Source organism: Heterodontus francisci, chromosome 2, assembly GCF_036365525.1.
Source record: "Heterodontus francisci isolate sHetFra1 chromosome 2, sHetFra1.hap1, whole genome shotgun sequence".
Taxonomy (NCBI): Eukaryota; Metazoa; Chordata; class Chondrichthyes; order Heterodontiformes; family Heterodontidae; genus Heterodontus; species Heterodontus francisci.
Genome location: NC_090372.1, coordinates 27598376 through 27611561, shown reverse-complemented (window position 1 = coordinate 27611561; position 13186 = coordinate 27598376). Strand labels below are relative to the sequence as shown.

Genomic DNA, 13186 nt, shown 5'->3' with positions numbered 1-13186 from the left:
CCGAGTCAGTGCGCCATTTTCCCACACTCTCTTGGCCAGTCTGGACATAGCAGTGGAAGCCTTACCCATGCGCTTGTTGATTTCTGCTTCTAGAGACAGGTTACTGGTGATAGTTGAGCCTAGGTAGGTGAACTCTTGAATCACTTCCAGAGCGTGGTCGCCGATATTGATGGATGGAGCATTACTGACGTCCTGCCCCACGATGTTCGTTTTCTTGAGGCTGATGGTTAGGCCAAATTCATTGCAAGCAGCCGCAAACCTGTCGATGAGACTCTGCAGGCACTCTTCAGTGTGAGATGTTAAAGCAGCATCGTCAGCAAAGAGGAGTTCCCTGATGAGGACTTTCCGTACTTTGGACTTCGCTCTTAGACGGGCAAGGTTGAACAACCTGCCCCCTGATCTTGTGTGGAGGAAAATTCCTTCTTCAGAGGACTTGAACGCACGTGAAAGCAGCAGGGAGAAGAAAATCCCAAAAAGTGTGGGTGCGAGAACACAGCCCTGTTTCACGCCACTCAGGATAGGAAAGGGCTCTGATGAGGAGCCATGTTGAATTGTGCCTTTCATATTGTCGTGGAATGAGGTGATGATACTTAGTAGCTTTGGTGGGCATCCAATCTTTTCTAGTAGTCTGAAGAGACCACGTCTGCTGACGAGGTCAAAGGCTTTGGTGAGATCAATGAAAGCAATGTAGAGGGGCATCTGTTGTTCACGGCATTTCTCCTGTATCTGAAGAAGGGAGAACAGCATGTCAACGGTCGAACTCTCTGCACGAAAGCCACACTGTGCCTCAGGGTTGACGCGCTCGGCCAGCTTCTGCAGCCTGTTCAGAGCGACTCGAGCAAAGACTTTCCCCACTATGCTGAGCAGGGAGATTCCACGGTAGTTGTTGCAGTCACCGCGGTCACCTTTGTTTTTATAGAGGGTGATGATATTGGCATTGCGCATGTCCTGAGGTACTGCTCCCTCGTCCCAGCACAGGCATAGCAGTTCATGTAGTGCTGAGAAATATAGCAGGCTTGGCACTCTTGATTATTTCAGGGGTAATGCTGTCCTTCCCAGAGGCTTTTCCGCTGGCTAGAGAATCAATGGCATCACTGAGTTCCGATTTGGTTGGCTGTATGTCCAGCTCATCCATGACTGGTAGAGGCTGGGCTGCATTGAGGGCAGTCTCAGTGACAGCATTCTCCCTGGAGTACAGTTCTAGGTAGTGCTCAACCCAGCGGTCCATTTGTTTATGTTGGTTAGTGATTATGTCCCCTGATTTAGATTTGAGGGGGGCGATCTTCTTGATACATGTGTATGAAAATATAAATTCTACAATAACAGCATGCGACCCATACATTTCCATGTGACTGCAATGATGACTTCCACCATAACATACTAAACTAAACTACAACCAATTGCCAAAAATGTTAAGCAAAGAATTAAACACAGATGTCAAAAATGAGCAATGCAAACAGATTTCCCCTTTACTAACATCGTCTCCTCTTTGGAATTTATTTTACCACTTCCTATGCGTGCATTCAGATCAGTGCGGGCAGTTTCGCTGCTATTGTGAAGGTGGAATCAATTTACATTGATAGCAACATAGAAATTGTAAAGGAAATGATTTGCTAAGTATTTTTGGGGGACTTTTACCTGTTCGATAACAGTTTTCAGCCACCACTGAGGTCCCATCAGTGTTATAGCAGCAATTATTTTGGCATGGAGAACACCGAGAGCCCAGTCCTATCAAATGGAAACATCAGCATTAAAAAGTAGAGGAGGTACATACTAAAATACTATTGTCCCCCACAGTCTGTTGTTTTCGCAAATGGGACTCATCTTCAAAACCTGAGCATGACCTATATGACAATATACTCGATTAAGTTCCCTTGAAGCTTCAGATGCAGGTTTTCCATTGTCTATGTATGCAAATAACTAAGTGCTTATATTAATTTACATACAGCAGTGTTGTTTACCCAGTACAGAAACATCCCAGGTCTGACCCAATTCTGTGCTCTGTTAGCTTGCTAGTAGAGATATTATAATTTGCTTTGGCTGTAGAGGGAAGATTAATATATAAAGGCATAATCAGTAAGGGCTCTGGATTGTTATCCAATGAATTGTGCCAGAAAGTATGCATGTGCAGATGCCATAAAGACAGCAAAAGCTCTGCTGTGACTCTCTGTCCGCACAGGCAAATAGCTTATGGTACTTATCACTCAGACTTACATGTGAATAATGACTAATCGGGCAAGAGTTACCACTGGAAGTATAACCCAAATGGCGTGTCTGCAGGAGTTGGGGTATAAACAAGAGCTGACTGATGCAAATTCAACTTTTAGCTGCTGGTACATCAATGGAACATTTTATACTAGGAAAGCTCCTGGCAATTTGATGTACCCTTGAAGGTTCTCAAACATTTTAGCTTGACTCAACTGATAGCAGTCTCTGGTAATTAAGAAGATTGTGGGTTCAAGTTCTACTCCAAGACTTCAGCATACAATCTAGACTGCCCAGTTCACCACTGAAGGACTGCTGCCTTCTCAGAGGTGCGGTCTTTCAGATGAGACGTTAAACCGAGATGCCCTCTGTCCATTTGGTTGAACGTGAAAGATTCCATGGGGCTAACAGAACAACAGGGAATTCACCTAGTGTTCTTTTCCATTCTTTTCTCAAACACCACTAGAAACAGATGACGTGGAACTTGATTGCGTATTCCATGGAACACTGCTGTTGAAAACTGAATACTGCATTTGCCTACAGAAACTGGCCATCAAAAGAAATTTACTGGTTGTAAAACACTCTGGGATCTGCTGGCTGTGAACAACTCTGGAACATCCTGAGGATATAAAGCAACAAGTAAATGCAAGTTCTTCTTTTCTGACTCTGCAATTTCCATCCATAGTTATTTCTTATGCAAGGAGCCTGAAAACTGACTCAAGAGGTGTGCTGAGGATCCCAGGAGGACTTGTCTGACAGTTCCGCCCCCCCCCTCCCCCCACCCTCCAGCCTCCACCCTCCTTGTGCAGCAAACGGCATGCATCAAATTACTGATAAGCTAATATGAATTTTAATTGTAAACAATGGTTCAAGGAGGTCTTTTTTCTCATTTGGATCGTATGCCTAAGATGAGCGTGAAGGTATTTTTAGGAAATTACAAACTAGACCAGCAGCAGACTACAGTCATGAAACAATTAAATCAACTGTAATTCCAGGATCAAAGTTACAAGCACTATTCAGTGCCTGTTAAATAGATTTAATAACTTATGCGGCAGGGGTTAGGAGGAGTCTGTGGGTTACACGAATTAAACTCTTTAGTACCATCAGAACAGTATGCAAAAATGTAGGGAAGTTCTTGCCATAACTTTTCAACAGTGAATCAAAACTTGCATTTATATAGCACCTTTTATAACCTCAGGATATCACAAAGTGTTTCACAGCCAATAATGTACTTTTGAAGGGTCTCCACTGTTGTAGGAAAACGTGACAGCCAATTTCAAGGTCCTTGCACACAGCAAGATTCCACAAACAGCCACAAGATAAGTGACCAGATAATTTCAATAAGATTGCTCTGCTTTAGTGAAAATCCAACAAAGTATTTTTTTAAAGGGAGGGTGATAGAAAGCAGGAAACTACCAGCCAGTTAGCTTAACATCTGTCTTAGGGAAAATGTTAGAAGCTATCAAAGACGTTATAGCAGGGCACTTAGAAAAAATTAAGGTAATCAGGCAATCAGCATGGTTTTGTGAAAGGGAAATCATGTTTAACCAATTTATTGGAGTTCTTTGAAGTAGTAACATGTGTTGTGGATATTGGGGAACCAGCGAATGTACTGTACTTAGATTTCCAGAAGGCATTCGCTAAGGTGCCACATCAAAGGCTATTGCGGAAAATGAAAGCTCATGGTATAGGGGATAACATATTGGCACGATAGAAGATTGGCTAGTTAACAGGAAACAGAGTAGGCATAAATGGGTAATTTTCTGGTTGGCAAGATGCAACAAGTGGTATGCCACAGTGATCAGTGCTGGGGCCTCAACTTTTTTTAATTTATATAAATGACTTAGATTGAGGGACCGAAGGTAGGGTTGCTAAATTTGCTGATGACACAAAGATAGGTAGGAAAGTAACTTGTGAAGAGGACGTATGGAAGCTACAAAGGGATATAGATAGGTTAAGTGAATGGGAAAAGATCTGGAAAATGGAGTACAATGTGGGAAAATGTGAAATTGTCCATTTTGGCAGTAAGAATAAAAAAGCATATTATCTAAATGGCGAAAGATTAGAGAGCTCTGAGATGCAGAGGGATCAGGGTGCCCGAGTGCATGAATCACAAAAGGTTAGTAAGTTCAGCATGTAATTAGGAAAGCTAATAGAATGTTATTGTTTATTGCGAGGGGAATTGAACACAAAAGTAGAGAGGTTATGTGTTAGTTATACAGAGCATTGGTGAGACCACATCTGGAGTACTGTGTACAGTACTGGTCTCCTTATGTAAGGAAGGATGTAAATGCTTTGTAAGGTCAGAGAAGATGTACTAGACTAATACCCAGAATGATCGGGTTGTCCTATGAGGAACGGTTGGACATGCTAGGCTTGTATTTGTTGGAGTTTAGAAGAGTAAGAAGAGACTTCACTGAAACATACAAGATCCTGAAGGGTCTTGACAGGATGGATGTGGAAAGAATGGTTCCCCTTGTGGGAGAATCTAGAACTAGGGGCCACTATTTGAAAATAAAGGCTCGCCCATTTAAGACAGATGAGGAGAATTTTTTTCTCTGAGAGTCTCGAGTCTTTGGAACACTCTTCCTCAAAAGGCAGTGGAAGCAGAGCCTAAATATTTTTAAGGCAGAGGTAAATACAAGGGGGTGAAAGGTTATCAGGGATAGGCAGAAATGTGGAGTCGAGGTTACAATCAGATCAGCCATGATCTTATTGAATGGCAGAGCAGGCTCGAGGGGGCGAGTGGCCTACTCCTGCCCCTAATTCGTATGCTCGTAAGTTATGGAAACAAGGTTCTAAAAGTTTCCATCCTAGTTTTAAGATCTTACATGTCTAAAGAGAAAAAGGTCAGTTTAAGGCTGACAATTTGATTTACTTCCATTGTTCCTCTGAAATGTATTTGGTGCTATGTGCGAGCTATTCTGCAGACAACCTGTCAAAAAACATATTGAAGGCTAGTAACATACCTGCCATGGGTAAAAGAGTGGTGTCTGATCCAGAGGTACCCTTAAGGGAGCTACAATAACTAGTTCAAACAAAAGTCCTAAAAGAAGAGGAACCATTCCAGCCAGCAGCAAGGCCACTACCAATGTTTTTACTATCTGTGGAGAAAAGAAAGCAAAACCATTCATGTGTATTTAGTTACGTTCTTCTCAAATTATCAGCTATAAATATATATTTTTTTTTAAATCAATAGATCAGTAGGTGTGTCAGATTCATAAGTAGTCAATTTTTTGCTTGCTTGCAAACACAATGTGATAAACCAACGTATTTTCAATTGCATGAGATGCCATTGTGAAAACTCAATTTTTCTGTCCCTCCATCCCAAAATAAGTCTGTTAGACACTTTTTGATGAAGACTATTAGTTTAAAATACAAGATTGAGAAGTTAGATCTTTAACAGATGAATTAAACCTTTCTTTTCCCTTTAATATAAACCAAGATCAGCATCACCTCCAAGTTCGCCTCCAAAGTACTTACCATGCCAACCTGGACATATCAATGTCTTAACTGACAAAGGGTCAACACTCTGGAAATCACTACCAAAACATTGTTGCTACAAGTACTGCAGCAGTTCCAGAAAATCTACTTCCTTTCATGGGAACTAAGGATGGGTAATAAATGGTGCTTTCCCAGCTTCCCTACAACAAAAACCATTCAGGAGTAAAACTGAACACTAATAGGGCAAGTCTTTCGCTGGCTGAAGAGGTGGTTGGCTGAAGCAATTGTTTAACTGCTTGGAAAATAAATATTGAATCAACTCTACTGCCTGAAGATCCCTTCTTACAGCTGATTATACAATGCGATGCATTATTCAGTTTATGAGATAAATCATGAGTTGAACACTGCAGCACTTTTTAACACAATAAAAGGCATATCAGATTGTCTTACCATCTTCAGCATGTGTGCATGTAATTGCTCGAAGAATTGCAAATCGCTGCCCTGACAACCCCAAAATTACATATTGGGACACTCTAAAGGTGTCTCACTTCTACTGCCAGCGCAAAACAATCTACTTGCAGACCAGACATTATTTATACAGTTTTGAATATTATATAACTTTTATTCATTCTTTGGTATCACTTTTTGCACTATTGCTTTGTACCATGCAACCAAAACTGAGTTCACAGGAAAGGACATTGACAAAATTCAATACTCGTTCCAAAAAATAAAGACATTCTCCACCACAGGAATTTTCTCTACTCTGTGCATTGTACAGGATATTCATTTTCTCATCTTTTAAAGCATGCTACAGTATATACAATTGTACAATACAAGGCAGTTCAAACTAAGCAGAAATGACACGATGTCTGGAAAGTGAGGCAATTCTAAATTCTAATTGAGGTTTGCTTTTCAGGAAAGGCATCACTACAGTTGGCCTACACTATGATCAACAGAAACTCAGTCGTTTTATTATTTTTTTTAATTCATTCATGGCATGCGGATGTTGCTGGCAAGGTCAGCATTTATTGCCCATCCACAATTGCCCTGGAGAAGGGGTGGTGAGCCACTTTCTTGAACTGCTGCAGTCCATGTGGCGTAAGTATACCCACAGTACTGTTGGGAAGAAAGTTCCAAGATATTGACCTAGTGACAGCGAAGGAACAAAGATATATTTCAAAGTCAGGACGGTCTATGACTTGGAGGGGAACTTGGAGGTCGTGGTGTGCCCATGCATCTGCTACCCTTGCTCTTCTAGCCAGTAGAGGTCGCAGGTTAGGGAGATGCCTGTTGGAGGAGCCTTGGCAAGTTGCTGCAGTGCATATTGTAGATGGTACACACTGCTGCCACTGCGTCAGTGGAGGAGGGAATGAATGTTTAAGGTGGTGGATGGGTGGAGATCAAGCAGGCAGCTTTGTCTTGGATGGTGTCTAGCTTCTAGAGTGCTGTTGGAGCTGCACTCAACCAGGCAAGTGGAGAGTATTCCATCACACTCCCAACTTATGCCTTGGACAGGCTTTGGGAAGTCAGGTGAGCAACTCGCCACAGAATTCTCAGCCTCTGATCTGCTCTTGTAGCCACTTTAATAAAATAGAACATATGTTCAATCTTTAAGCACCCACACCAGCAACCCCCCCCCCCCCCCCCCCCCACATCTGTGCTTACACCACTGAAATATGTCATCAATAAGATAGATTTCACCTGGGACTTAAAAGAAACATGGGTGTAAAAATTCAAAGGATGACATAAAATGCCCTGACAACACAGATTAATTATGTAAATTATGGCAATTTTGTGAACTTGTTTTAAAATTGTTACTTTTCAGAAATAGTCAATTTAACAAATTACTTTCAAGCTACATGCCATTGACACTTCAATTACAGCAATATTTATGTATCTACTGTACTATATGCATCACCTGGACATGTACCCAAAAAGCAAAAAAAACAAACTTTAAATTCAGCAGCTGAAGTGACTCACCATGAGGGACCATTCCTTCAGTTTCTGAAAAATAACATCTCGTCCCTGTGGCATCCATGCCGCTAGCACTGTAATTGCTCGGATAGTCAACCAGCAGATATACAATCCACAGGCGGCTGTATATAGTTCATGGATTTTGGCACTCCCAGTCCAAAATGACATAAGCCAACGACCTGCTGAAACTGGACACAAAATACCATGTGCGTCAGGAGGGTCTAACTACTTGATTGAAAAATGCAACTCAAATGCATGGTCAAATTAACTCATATCAAGACAGAAATCCACACTCCAGTGCCATCTGAAGATAAAGATATATTTATTTCAAAAGCCTATATTAACCTAAACGCTGAGGGATTCATCTGGGGCCTTTTGATAGCTCAATTCATCCAGCCTAGTACCCACATTTTGAATGCTTTTAAGGTTTTGCATTCCACTTCGCCTGGGAGATAATTTTAAATATGCAAAAATATTGTGCAAAACTAAACTCAATTACTTTAAGTTACTTTAAATTTCTACTGGTCAGTGTTGCGCAATTTACCTTGAATTAATATCTTTGATTCATCTGATCTATACAATCTTAATGCTCCAGGTCTGTTCTCAACTATCTACTCTCCAAACTGTACAGCTTAAATTTCTCTAATCTTTCTTCATACACCTTGTACACCTGTGCCCATTCTTGCTGCTCTTCTCTATTCTTTTTCTAATGCATCCAATGTTGCTTTTTAACTGTAACGACACATATTCTTGAACTACAGCACTTAGTATCCACTCAGGCGCTTATCTAGAACTTGAAACACGCACTATAATAACAAGAGACGATTAAAGATATATAACTATTTCTATATGATGGTTGTTCATTACTCCCTGACCCCTACTACCCTTAACACATACAAGATTACCAAGAAAGAATTCATATTCAGAAAATCATAGGAAATAGCAGAAGTAGGTCATTCGGGCCAGCAAGCCTCTATGCCATTTTTCCGCACCAACCCCCATATCCCTTGCTGTCATTAGTATCCAGAAATCTATCGATTTCTGTCTTGAACCTGCTCAATGATTGAGCTTCCACAGTCCTCTGGGGTAGAGAATCCACAGATTCACCACCCTCTCAGTAAAGAAATTCCTCATCTCAGTCTTAAATGGCCTGCCCCTTATTCTGAGACTGTGTCCCCTTGTTCTAGACTCACCAGCCAGAAGAATTATCCAATCCACATCCACCCTGTCACACCTGTAAGAATTTTGTAAATTTCAATGAGATCACCTCTCATTCTTCAAAACTCTAGAGAATACAGGTCCAATTCCACATCTCTCCTCAGAAGATAATCCCGCCATCCCAGGGAATAGTCTGGTGAACCTCCGTTGCACTCCCTTTATGGCAAGTGTATCCTTCCTTAGGTAAGGAAACCAAAACTGTACACAATACTCTAGGTGTGGTCTCACCAAGGTTTTATACAATCGGAGCAATACATCTTTACTCCTGTACACTAATCCCCTTGCAATGAAGGCAAATATACCATTTGCCTTAATTGCTTGCTGCACCTGCACACTAGCTTTTAGTGACTCAGGAACAAGGGCACCCAGGTCTCTTGGGACATCAACACTTCCCAAACTCTCACCATTTAAGAAATACTCTGTGTTTTTGCTTTTTCAACCAAAGTGGATCACGTCACACTTATTCACAGTATATTCCCTCAATGTTCTATTCACAGTATATTCCATCAATGTTCTTGCCCATTCACGTAGCCTGTCCAAATCCCCTTGAAGCCTCCTTGCATCCTCCTCGCAACTTACATTCCCTTCTAGTTTTGTGTCATAAGCAAATTTGGAAAGATTACAATTGGTCCCCATATCCAAATCATTTATATAGATTGTAAACAGTTGCAGCCCAAGCACTGATCCTTGCAGTACCCTACTAGTAGCAGCCTGCCATCCTGAGAATGACCCATTTATTCCTACTGTCTGCTTTCTGTCTGTTAACCAATTCTCAATCCATTGCAGTATATTACTCCCATCCCATGTGCTCTTAATTTTGTTTACTAACCTCGTGTGGGACTTTATCAAAAGCCTTCTGAAAATCCAAATACACCACACCCACTGGTTCACCTTTATCTATGCTACAAGTAACATACTCAAAAAAAAACTCCAAGTTTGCCAAACATGATTTCCCTTTCACAAATCCATGCTGACTCTGCCCAATCATATTATTTTCCAAGTGTCCAGTTATCTCATCCTTTATAAATCGATTCTAACATTTTCCCTACTACTGACGTCAAACTAACATGTCTGTAGTTCTCAGTTTTCTCTCTCGCTCCCTTCTTAAATAGTGGGGTTACATTTGTACTTTCCAGTTTGCAGGAACCCTTCCAGAATCTATAGAATTTTGAAAGATCACAATTGCAACCACTATTTCTATAGCCACCTCCTTCAATATGCTGGGATGTAGCTCATCTGGTCTGGGATTTATCAACTTTCAATCAAATTAATTTTTCGAGTACTACCTCTTCATTGATAATTACTTTCAGTTCTTACTTTTTAAGTCCCTTGCTTCTCTAGTATTTCTGTGTCTTCCGCCGTGAAGACAGACACAAAGTAATTGTTTAGTCTTTCTGCCATTTCCTCATTCTCCACCACAAACTCTCCTGTCTCTGCCTACAATGGACCCACATTCGCACTTGCTGATCGTTTCCTTTCACATACCTAAAGCAGCTTTTACAGTCCGCCTTTATATCACTAGCTAGTTTGCATTCATAATCTCTTTTCCCTTTCTTTCAGATTCTGGGTCCTCCTTTTTGGACTTTAAACTGTTCCCAATCCTTGGGTTTACCACTTTATCTGGTGACCATATAACCCATTTCCTTTGATCGAATGCAATCTTTAACTTCTTTTGTTAGCCACAGTTGATTCACCTTTCCTGTTAGGTTTTTGTGTCTTAGAGGAATGTATATTTGTTGTAAACCACGTAATACTTCCTTAAATACTAGCTATTGCCTACCGTCAAATCTTTTAATGTATTTTCCCAATCTACCATAGCCAACATGCCCCTCATACCATCACAGTTTCCTTTATTCAGATTTAAGACTCTAGTTCCTATACCTGTTTCAAACTTAATGCAGAATTCTATCAGATTATGGTCGCTATTTCCTAATGGCTCCTTTACAGCAAGGTTATTAGCCCTTTCTCATTACATAAATACAAAATCTAAAATAGCCCAATCCCTAGTTGGTTCTTCAACATACTGCTCCAGAAACCCATCTTGTATACACTCCAGGAATTCATCCTCCACAGCATTAGTGCTAATTAGGTTTACCATAGTATATGTAAATTGAAGTCACTCATTATTACTGCATCGTCCATGCTACATGGAGCTCTAATTCCCTGATTTTTACTGTGTCCAACAATACTACTACAGTTTGAAAGCCTATAAAATAATTCCCATCAATGTTTGCTGCCCCTTGTTGTTTCTAAGCTCCACCCAAAATGATTCCACATCTTGCTGCTTTGATCAAAGAGCTAAAGGCCTGCTACCCGACTCGAACCCAATGACGTGTTGAGTTTGGGTTGAGTCACTCCTCCGGGTCCAGCTTTCAGGCTCGGGTCTGATTGGGCCGGGTCTGGGCCGGACACACACAGGAAGTCTTGCATTTTGCTCTGCTGGATTGGAGTGTAAAAGTTAAAAAACTTAACTGAGCTGAAGTCTGGGACGTTAAGGAGGCAGACTCTGAGTCTGCGCAGTGAGCGTCTAAATGAGGTCATCACGCTCACGCTGCAACTTCCTTAATCTGTCCATCCAAAAGCAGTACAGTGAGTGAGTGCACTATGGAATCAAGGTAGGCAACCATTCCGGTGGTCGGGTCGGGTAGGGCCAGATCGGGTTGGGCGTGGGAAAAAGTGGAGGGACTCTGGCTCGGCTCCGATGTGGTTCTGGTCGGGTTTTTAATTTCCTGACCTGAGCAGGCCTTTACTAAGAGTCTCTCCCTCTAATGTACTGATCTTGTCCCTTATTAACAGCACTACCCCACCTCCTTTTCCCCCCCCTGTCTATCCCTCCTAAATGACGAATATTCCTTAATATTCAGTTCCCAGGCCTGGTCACCCTGTAACCACGTCTCCATAACGGCAATTAAATGATGTCCATTTACCTCTATTTGTGCCTTCAAATCATCTACCTTGTGAAAGCTGCATGCCTTCAGATAGACTGCCCTTAACTTTGTCTTAACATTATTCCTCATTCCGACCCTATTTGATGCTTGCCTTCGTCTAGTCTGCCTTCCAATTTCGCTTACTACTTTGCTAATTCCTGTTACCAGTTTTGCTTCCCTCCAATCTGAGCTCCCTCTTAGGTTCCCAACCCTCTGACAATTTAGTTGAAACCCTCCCCAATAGCACCTGCAAATCTCCCTGTGAGAATATTAGTCCTGGTCCTGCTAAGGTCCACCTTGTACAGGTCCCACCTACCCCAAAGCCTCAGAAATCTGATGCCCTTCCTCCTGCACTAATTATGTAGCCACGTATTAGATCGCTTAATCCTCCTATTCCAATGCTCACTAGCACATGGCACTGGGAGTAATCTTGAGATTACTGCTTTTGAGGTCCTGCTTTTTAATTTCTTTCCTAACTTAAACTCTGCTTTCAGGACCTCATCCCTCTTTTACCTATGTAATTGGTACCAATGTGGACGACGACCTCTGACGGTTCACCCTCCCCCAGAAGAATGCCCTGCAGCTGCTCTGTGACATCCTTGACCCTGGCACCAGGGAGACAAAAAAAAGAGATTTACATAATAAAATTTAATTATGCTTGTAAGAGGAGTCATAAAAAGTGCCATTAGATCTTCATGTACCTGGTAATGTGAGACAGATGAGACTGGCAATCAACAATGTCACACACATGAAGATTACCAACAGCAGGATCTAATTGAAATAAAGAACAACTTTGAGTCACTGAATTACATACTGAAACAAACCTAAGCATTTAATTCCAAGTCAAAGAACATGCTCACATCAAAGTACTTTGATGCACAGCTGGTTTCAAAACAATTCTGATCACAATAGTTTGTTAAGTATAGGTACCATTGCAACTTTAATTGTGGAGGACAGGTTCAGTTTCCAGTGAAAGCTTACAACACAAAATATAATTATAATTTATTTACTGGGGTAGAGTTTCTGCTTTGACCACAAACTGGGAAAGCATGCCAGTTCGATACAGTTAGAGTTTCTGATAAATATTTGAATAAATCAAAAACACAAAATCTTCCATGAACCAGCATAATCATTTCTTCTTTCCACTGAAAACTATTCATTGTTGTATTTAAGAGTGGTACCCTTGTTCAGTTTTATTAATACAGCTGAAAATGGGTTTAATCACAAAAAATTAAAAAAAACTCTCCAGTCCTCCACCAGTGAGAAACTTGGTTTAAAATCACTGGAAATAACTTACAAAACTATACTGAACCATTTACCACTTTCATTGCTATACGCTAGTCAGTTTCTTAGAAAATTAAGTATTTAAAAACATGCCTCCTAGCGTTGGTGCACTTAAGAAAATTAGAGCCATCCAT

At 41.1% G+C, this 13186-nt stretch overlaps 1 protein-coding gene across 2 annotated transcripts in view; it reads right to left on the bottom strand.

Annotated features, from left to right (window-relative positions):
- Positions 1-13186, bottom strand: part of marchf6 (membrane-associated ring finger (C3HC4) 6) — a 97968-nt gene that overhangs the window by 5359 nt on the left and 79423 nt on the right. For both annotated transcript variants that reach the window (XM_068056208.1, XM_068056217.1), the window contains exons 20-23: positions 12470-12539; positions 7630-7811; positions 5175-5309; positions 1639-1728 (exon numbers count right to left, since the gene is read on the bottom strand). In XM_068056208.1, the coding sequence (XP_067912309.1) occupies positions 1639-1728; positions 5175-5309; positions 7630-7811; positions 12470-12539 (477 nt within the window). The remainder of the gene's footprint in view (positions 1-1638; positions 1729-5174; positions 5310-7629; positions 7812-12469; positions 12540-13186) is intronic.